The sequence below is a fragment of the Mus caroli genome, chromosome 11, assembly GCF_900094665.2.
Source record: "Mus caroli chromosome 11, CAROLI_EIJ_v1.1, whole genome shotgun sequence".
Lineage (NCBI taxonomy): Eukaryota > Metazoa > Chordata > Mammalia > Rodentia > Muridae > Mus > Mus caroli.
In genome coordinates this window covers 117,714,376-117,723,995 of record NC_034580.1, presented here as the reverse complement: position 1 = coordinate 117,723,995, position 9,620 = coordinate 117,714,376, and the positions used below count along the sequence as shown (strand labels likewise).

General features: G+C 40.5%; 1 protein-coding gene across 1 annotated transcript; it reads left to right on the top strand.

Moving 5' to 3' along the window:
* Positions 1-8,190: 8,190 nt before the first annotated feature.
* On the top strand, positions 8,191-9,105 carry LOC110306269 (homeobox protein NANOG). The gene has a single exon (XM_021178447.1). The coding sequence runs from the start codon at positions 8,230-8,232 to the stop codon at positions 9,103-9,105; it is 876 nt and encodes a 291-aa protein (XP_021034106.1). The 5' UTR covers positions 8,191-8,229.
* The last annotated feature ends 515 nt before the right edge of the window (positions 9,106-9,620 follow it).

Below are 9,620 nucleotides of genomic sequence, written 5' to 3'. Positions count from 1 at the left end.
TTATGAGAGTTGCCTTGGTCATGGTGTCTGTTCACAGCAGGAAAACCCTAACTAAGACACAGCTTTAAGCTTTTTTTTTTTTTTTTTTTTTTTTTGTCATTTTGTTTTGTTTTTAAAAGACCTCCTTTTAAAGGAAAAAAATCACTTATAGGCTGCATCAAAGCCAGAAAGTCAAAACTTCCCTAAAGGAGATTCAAGTTGAATTCTTAGTACCATAGAAAAAAAATAAAGATTGCAGAACAAGCAAGGAATGAGCCAGGTGGAGAAGATACCAGGTGGCTACTTCTAGGAGCATAAGTGAGGAATTACTTATAGTAACCCTGAGTGTGACTGGCGGTGGGGTACTTAAGAAAGCCTGGGCAACTCTGGAGTTGCTATTTCACCAGAAAGTACCATTGAGGTTTGGTCTGTTGCCATGTATTATAATGCTAAATACTGGTCCCCTCAAGGATGAGAATAATGCTATGTGACCTTACTTCTTAATTTAAAACTCTTGGTTGAATAAAGATGCCGAAAGCCTATAGCTGGGTAGAAGAGTGGTAGATAAGGCTTTGGTTCTGGGCTTGGGGGTCTGAGGAGACCACAAAGAGAAAAGAGAGAGAAGAGGGAGAGAAGAGAAGATACCATGAGGTAAATGAGTCATGAAAACATGGCCAGGAGGGCTGGACAATTGGAGTTAAGAATGGCCCAGATGAAACATGCAAGTTATAACTAGGGGTTATTGATAGGAAAGTAGATACTAATAGTTTAGAGGATTGATATCTGTCCAGCTCTAATGCTTTAAAGACTTACTATAAATATAAAGGTTTTGTATCTTTTACCTGGGAACTGAATGATCAAAGGTGGAGTAGAAACCCCTGACTGAGATTAAATGCTTACCACCACAAAGTACACTCCAGCATCGTGACAACTGGAATGAGAGCTGCATCCCTGAAGCTATGTGAACAACCTTCACACAGTTTGGCTAATCAGTCTCCTCTATCTGTAGCAAGGTTTTACTATACATAAAACCTTGTGGAAGTGAGGGTCTTGTGAATTTCTTTAACTTCAAAAACTTTCTGGGCCTTGCTTTATTTACTTCTTGAGCCTTTCCATAATGAAGATGTTCTCCAGGATTCCTGGCAGGGGCGTGGGGGAGGAGGACTGCTTACCCACATTCAACACACCCCAAACAGAGAGGATTTAGTGTCACATACCCAAGGAGCTGGGGCTCTCTAAGATGTTTCTGAGTTAGAAAAGTTGCACAAAGCATTGCAAGGAGACTGGAGACCATCACTGGAGGACAGCAGTAATATTTTAGACTAAGTCCCAGCTGTAGCCTGTAGCCTGAAAGATGACACCACCAGCCAGGAAAAAGAATTCTGAGGTAAGAGGTAAATCTCCCCAGACTCAAACCTAAGCAAAAGTCCCACCTTGGGCCCCTACAGAAAGATGAGTAGCTGATGTCTAACCTGCTCTTAGCTAACCTGCAATAACCTTTTTCTAGTTTCTTACTTTCAACCTTGTTTTCTTTCACCTTTGTTTGTTTGTTTGTTTTTAATTTCCCCACTTTGCACTGTAGAATTACAAAGTTTGGCTTTGAATTCTAACAGTGGTCAACAGAAACTTGAACAAAAATAAACAGAAACAAAATCTTTGTTCACCAAAGCTGTAGAAAACTAGCCACAGTCCTGGGTCAGTAAATATTCATTGAAAATGTAATTTCCAAAGACTTTATTTCTCACCTCAACCTTTGCTGATGTGACACAACTGGACACTTTCAAAAATTTAAAAAGTGGAGCTGGCGTTTCTTTTTATAAGGCAGCTGATGTCAGGAAACAGATGCGAGGAGTCAATAATGAAGAAAAAGCAGGTCAGATGGCTGAGGTCACCAAGAACTTGGTCTTACTGCTTTGGCTCAGATCCCATGTCCAGGGCTGGTGACAGGGTGGCCAGTTCAATCTACCTTCTGTGTAACCTTTCAGCTAACTGAGTTGTCGTTTTAGAATAGCTTTTAATAGCCACATCTCTAATGGTTCCTGGCAAAGTTTAAGCGACAGTCTGGGGGTAAAGTGCTTCTTTACATGAGGACCTGAGTTAGGGTCCTCAACCCCATGTTTTGTTTTGTTTTGTTTTGTTTTGTTTTGTTTTGTTTTGTTTTGATTTGATTTGGTTTTTAAAGCGGGGAGGAGTGTGTGGTATCAAAGACTTACTAAATCCCAGTGCTAAGCTAATACATAACTGCAGAGGAATGACATCTAAGGCTAGCTCCAAACATACTACTATACATACATGCACCCACACAAACAGATTCACCCATATGAACAAAAAAGTTATTTGTTAAAGTATTAGACTGCTGATCAGGACTGAGGCATTACCAGATGTTTTTTTCCACATTTGTCACAGTTCAAGGGTTCTCACCCATTTGAGTTCTCTGATGCTGAAAACAGAGAGTGCTCTGGTTTCAAGCCTTACCATATTTGTTGCTTTTGTAGAGGTTTTCTCAAGCATGAAGCTGTTGATGCTTAATAGTGGATAAATTTTCAGGGAAGCCCTTCCCACATTTACTACATGTATGTCATTTTTCTTCAGTGTGAACTATTTGGTGTTGCATAAAGGCTAAGTGGGCAGTGACTGTTTTCCCACAATCATTACGCTCATAGAGTTTTTTTCCCCAGTATGAGTTCTCTGATGTTGTGTAAGATATGAGACATCAGTGAAGGATTTCCCAAAATCAATTTAGCCATAGGGTTTTTTTCTGTTATAGCCTTCTCTGAATGTTAACGAAGAATAAGCAATAACTGAAAGCTTTTTCATATTCATTGTATTTTATAAAGTCTTTCACCTGTTTGGATTCTCTGATATTGAATAAAAAGTAGTTAGTGAACGATGCACACATGCTACATTTATAAGGTTTCTCTCCAGTATGAGTTCTCTGATGGTCAGTAGAAGATGAACTCTGTCTAAAAGCTTTCCTACAACCATTACATTTATAAGGCTCCTCTCTGGTATTAATCCTCTGAAGACAAAGTTTGAACTGTCTTTGGATTTTTTTGCACATTCACTATGTTTATAAGTTTTCTTTCTAGAATGTATTTGCCTTTTAATTGGACATAGTGGTATCTGAAACTATTTCAAATATGTCTAAATCTATGTTGTTTCTCTCCAGAATGAGTAATATGCTGTGGAATAAACTTGGATCTTAGAAAAAAATTTCTCTCCAAAGTCATTAAATATATACTTTTCTTCAAAGGCTATTCCTTCTGAGAAACTATCATTTGATGAATAAGTGGTCAGGATAAGAGAACCTTGTAAAATGATGTCTATGGCATTTCACCTGTGCTTTTCTACTCTGAACCTTTTCATGATGAATGATGAAGGTGCTTGTTCAAAGGTAGATTCTAAATTCGTCTCTTTAATATCTTTACTGGCCTTCAAATCAGAAAGGAATAAATAAAGGCAATTTTAATGATGAAATACAAGTAACTATACTGAAATGTATACATATTAGAAGAGACTTATCCTATGGGGAAATAATGAGTCAGCAGAATAGAGGTAGATGCTGTAGAGAAGAAGTTGGTCCAATTGATAATATTATAAACTCTTAAATATGTATAAAAAAAGTCTCAAAGATGAAAGTTTAAAAGATCCACTGTGTGGATCTCTGTGGCCACCATGGCCAGCAGAGTAATAATCAGAGGCAAGACGGCACTTTGGTTCATCAAGACAAAGTAGGCACTGTTGGTTCAAACTTTGCGAGTCTGGCCTGAAATGGTTTATTTTAGGCATATTTAAGCACATCACAATTTGGTGGAAACTTTTCTGGTGATAATTAACTCAATCCTGTGTGTAATAAAGCTTATGACATGTCTATGTCAAAACTCTTTGTAAAGTACATGTGACATGTACTTTATATAGGATAAAGATAGGTTCTATAGATTGAAAAGCTCATGATATATGTCTGGGAGAAGATCTTCTGTGGTCTTGGTTGTACAATACAAAGACCACCAGGCTATTGATAATGTCTGTTCCCAGCCTTCTGGGCAGATAACTGGTTACACGTCCTTCCCTTTGAAAGGACAACTCTGAGTGTTTAAGATTCCTGGTTCCCCTAGTGCTTATCTGTGATATACTGCCCACACTTTTTTAGATGAACAAGCTTAGAGAAGTTATAGGACTAACCAAAAGACACAGGGTGTATTATAGATGAGCAGAACTTAAAACCCAGGTTTTATCTAAAACTAAAGTAAAAATTAGTCCCTTACTCCATAGCCTAAGAAACTTAATGAAGAAGCTACTTCTCTGTGTCATAAAATGAACAAGAAGAAATGCTAAAAACTACAGCAAATGAGAATAAGCTACTGAGGACTGTAAAAACAGAAGCTAGAGAAACAAGTGTAAAACCAAGTAACAGCAGAGTGTGCAGAACACAGCCCCAGAAACAGAACTGGCAACACTAAGAGACATTATCTGGACATTTTAAACCAGATACTCCTCCTAAAGATTCGTCTTTAAATTGAACATAGATATTTATAGATGTTTATTAGGATAACAAGTGCCTTGTTTGCACAGAGAAAGAAAAGGCTTGTACCCTTTTATTGCTAAATGAATTAAACCCAAGTCTGTAAGAAGAAAGCTGTGTCCTCTTTAGTAAGACTAACCCTGCCTTGCTGTTAAGAAAAGACCTGTTCTGTCCCATGGTAAGGAGAAGCCTGCCTGCTCCTTCTGCTCTCTGCAGCTTCCTCTTTGTCCCTCTTTCTACATTCTGAATATTGCTCTCCTAATTTCTAATTCCCCTTTTAATTTCTAAGATACTCTGTTCTACTGTCTTCTCCTAACCTTGCTCTCTTCTCCTGCACTGATGTGATAATGCCTTTTGTCTTAGTCAGGGTTTCTATTCCTGCACAAACATCATGACCAAGAAGCAAGTTGGGGAGGAAAGGGATTATTCAGCTTACACTTCCATACTGCTGTCCATCACCAAGGAAATCAGGACTGGAACTTTAGCAGGTCAGGAAGCAGGAGCTGATGCAGAGGCCACTTAGGGATGTTCCTTATTGGCTTGCTTCCCTTGGCTTGCTCAGCCTGCTCTCTTATAGAACCAAGATTACCAGCCCAGAGATGGTCCCACCCACAAGGAGCCCTTCCCCCTTGATCACTAATTGAGAAATGCCTTACAGCTAGATCTCATGGAGGCATTTCCTCAACTGAAGCTCCTTTCTCTGTGATAACTCCAGCTGTGTCAAGTTGACACAAAACTAGCCAGTACACCTTTTAATGCAATTGTTCCTAGTCTTTTGTACCTTTTCTAGGAGAATAGATCACATGGTTTTCCCAAGTATTCCTTTTTCCCCAAAAAAGTTCACTAGACAATCAATCATAAATTCAAATCATAAATTGAAAAAGAAGTTTACAACAGAAAATGTTTACATATGTGTTCATTAAGACTAGACATTCATTATCTGTCACTAGCTTTACAGGTTCATGGAGAACTAAAGACCATAACTAAGCTATCATTGAAGTTTTGTATAGATAAACACATTCAATATTTTATCTTCTGTCCTTGCACCTACAATAAATCATTAGTTCCCTTTTATGACCTTTGGTTAATTGTGTTACAACCTCTTAGGATGTGTTCTAATATAATCACCAGAACATCCCAGAAGGCCTTGCCATTCCCTTGGGTGTGAAACACTGAGGTCTTTCATATGGTCATCCTCGTGTCAATAATACACATTCGCTTGGAACTTCATCCACTCCCCACATCTCCCCATTTCTTATTTCTTAGATGTCATGATGAATCTTCACATTTAGTCCAGAGGAAATTTGCTGCAATGTTGGACACCAGACTATAAAAATAATAAGAAGGAAGAACATAACAGCCTTTTTGTTAAAGGGATTGAAGCTTCAAAGCTCCTCAAAGACTTATTTTTTTTTGGTTTGCTGTTGTTTTTGCTGCTCTTGTTGTTGTTTGTAATAGTTATATTAGCAGGGTAAACATCTGATAATATAAGCCTTTATCATTTCTAAGTTGTGCCAACATAACTGGGCCACATCCACACTATCATTGTATGTCCAAAAACTTAGGTGGTAGGTCTTTGTTGTGGATTTGGTCTAATGTTTGTATTATGTTAATTAGGTCCCCCAAATTGCATGAGAATCCACACATAAGACACTGAGGGACCCTGCTCCTAGATGGTTTTGGTTGGTAAATAAAGTTGCTGGTGGCCAATGGGAGACAGAGGTGGGACTTTAGAGGTGGGACTTTAGGATTCCCAGGCAAGGGGACCGAGGGAGGAAGAAGGAAATAGGACAGCCATGCTGAGGAAGGAGTAGCTGCCATGTCTGAGAAGTAAAGGACACAAAGACAGCCAACATGTAAGAGCCAGGGAAGAGTGTCCACATCTGTTGGGTCTAGAGCAGCAAAGATGGAATATAGACTTTAATAAGTAAAAACACAGGAATATCGGAGTGGAGATGTCAGCCAGGTGGAGGTTTGGAGTGACCCAGCCATTGAAGTGTTTAAGGCATATTAAAATATAAGGCTGCATGTATGTCTCTTTCATTTGGGAATCCAGAACATTGGGGCAGGTACATGCAGCCACCACTGGGTCAATTAGAGAAGTTAATTGGAAACTGCAACAGGTCTTAATTAATTTTCAGTTATATTTGCTTTCATTATAAGGAGCTACTGTCATACATGTGCATTGGTAATCTTTATGACATATTAAATCCTGTCTAAATAAAGAGGCTGCAAACCTCTTTTATCCTCACCAACTCTACTAAAGTCAGTAGTAGATCAACTGGTAATACTAAAAATGTTGTTGACAGCTATCAATTTTCATAGGTCCGTATGATAAAAGGTCCTTCAACTAGTTTGAGATCTGATCTATGCCAAACATTGTATTATTACATTCTGTGGAGCCATTGGTGGGCCACTGAACAATGCTAATGTCATTAGCATTGTGTGTATGACTGGCATCAAACAAACAATGTCTCCAGGGAACATAGCCAGGGGGCCCATTAAACCTTATATGGATCTACATTTTTTTTTCCTTTGGATGGCTATAGGAGGCCTCAAATTCTTTTAGTACTATTTTTTTCATCTTTAACATGGATACATTCACTAGCAGAGTGGCTGTGCTAGATAGTTTTATGTCCAACAGCACAAGTTAATGTCATCTGAGAGGAGAGAACCTCAATTAAGAAAATGACTCTATAATATTGGGCTGTAGGCAAGATTTTTTTTTTTTAATTAGTGATTGATGGAGGAGGGCTCAGCCTTTTGTGAATGGTGCTGTCCTTCAGTTGGTGGTTTGGATTTTATAAGAAAGCTAGGCAAGCAATGAAAAGTGAGTCAGGAAGCAGCACCTATCCATGGCTTCTGCATCAGCTTCTGCCTCCAAGTTTCTGTCTTGAGTTTCTGTCCTGACCTCCTTTGATGATGAACAGTAATATGGAAGCATAAGCCAAATAAACCCTTTCCTCTCCGAATGAGTATTCAGTGGTTGATGATTTGCTCTGTGGGAGCCCGGAATATACGAATGTTGAAGACAATGTGGAAGATAGAAGCCTGGGTTATGACGTTTCAGAAGGAAGCTTAAAGACTCTATCAGGGCCATTCGTTATTTTGAATTAAGATTCTGTGGTTCTGGTTAGCTGGAGCTGAGGAACCAGCTGTGATTAACAAGAAACCAAAACTAAAGTAAAACCTAGCATTGTTGAAGTAAAAATCTTGGGAAATGTTTCCTATAGCACACAGATATTGTATTCCAAATGGAGCCAAGGTTGTACCTCATGCTGGCAGATGAACTTTGTAATTTAAAAGTCATCCAGGTGGTACTGGTTTTGAAGGCATGAAAGCATGAAGGCATGAAGGGACATCGGTGAAGGTGCAACCTCAGTGGCAGTTGAAGACCCACTAGTGAAATAGAGGTTTGGCACCATGAAGAGAGCCTATGAGAAGTTATTGGTGAAAGTGAAGCCCAGTTGCAGCAGAATACTCCAGCATTTTGGAGTGGCCTGTATCAGAGGATGACCACCAAGCACAGCAGCTATGGAGTAGAGCTAGCTGGAGCTTAGAAGACAAGCTGTGTGTGTTTCAGAGGGTGGGTCAAGAGATGTGACCCAAGCCCCTTGGAGGAGGCAAGATTAGGAGTAATTCCCAGACATTAGAAGTTGAATTATTGAGATAGGCTGATTTGTCTGCCTAATTCTGAGGAAGCATCGAATTCTGGGGACACCTCACCAATGCCTGCAGTTTTTCATCCCGAGAAAAACTATTCTTGCTTACAAGGGTCTGCTACTGAGATGCTCCGCACAGAGGCTGCCTCTCCTCGCCCTTCCTCTGAGGACCTACCTCTTCAAGGCAGCCCTGATTCTTCTACTAGTCCCAAACAAAAGCTGTCAAGTCCTGACGCTGACAAGGGCCCTGAGAAGGAGGAGAACAAGGTCCTTGTCAGGAAGCAGAAGATGCGGACTGTGTTCTCTCAGGCCCAGCTGTGTGCACTCAAGGACAGGTTTGAGAAGCAGAGGTACCTCAGCCTCCAGCAGATGCAAGAACTCTCTTCCATTCTGAACCTGAGCTATAAGCAGGTTAAGACCTGGTTTCAAAACCAACGGATGAAGTGCAAGCGGTGGCAGAAAAACCAGTGGTTGAAGACTAGCAATGGTCTGATTCAGAAGGGCTCAGCACCAGTGGAGTATCCCAGCATCCATTGCAGCTATCCCCAGGGCTATCTGGTGAATGCATCTGGAAGCCTTTCCATGTGGGGCAGCCAGACTTGGACCAACCCAACTTGGAGCAGCCAGACCTGGACCAACCCAACTTGGAACAACCAGACCTGGACCAACCCAACTTGGAACAACCAGACCTGGACCAACCCAGCTTGGAACAACCAGGCCTGGACCGCTCAGTCCTGGAACAGCCAGCCTTGGAACGCTGCTCCGCTCCATAACTTCGGGGAGGACTTTCTGCAGCCTTACGTACAGTTGCAGCAAAACTTCTCTGCCAGTGATTTGGAGGTGAATTTGGAAGCCACTAGGGAAAGCCATGCACATTTTAGCACCCCACAAGCCTTGGAATTATTCCTGAACTACTCTGTGAATCCAGCAGGCGAAATATGAGTCTTATGCAACAACTGGGCTTAAAAGTCAGGGCAAGGCCAGGTTCCTTCCTTCTTCCAGAGATTTTCATATTGGTTTATTTTTTTAATTATTATTTGCTTTTTGTTTATCAAGACAGGGTTTCTCTGTATAGCTCTAATTGTTTTTGAACTAGCTCTGCAGACCAGCCTGGCCTCGAACTCAGAGATCTGCCCACTTATCTTTGCCTCCTGAATGCTGGGACCAAAGATGGTATACCACCACACCTGGCATATATATTGTTTATTTCTATTTCTATTTTTATTGGTGCCAGAGCAAACCTAGGACTTAGAACATGCTGGGCACCAACTCAACTTCTGAGCTCTATTTACACCTCGGTGTGTTAGTGTATTTGTCTTAGTTCTGAATTTGTCCCTTTTTTAGTGTTAACTCTAGGCTTTGGAGACAGTGAAGTGCATATACCCTCTCCTTCCCAAGAAGAGCTTGAACACCCTTACCCACGCCCACACACCCACGCTAGTCTTTTTTCTTAGAAG

Bases quoted from the DNA above. Each gene is read 5' to 3' on its own strand.
- LOC110306269 (XM_021178447.1), top strand. From the start codon at position 8,230: ATGCCTGCAGTTTTTCATCCCGAGAAAAACTATTCTTGCTTACAAGGG.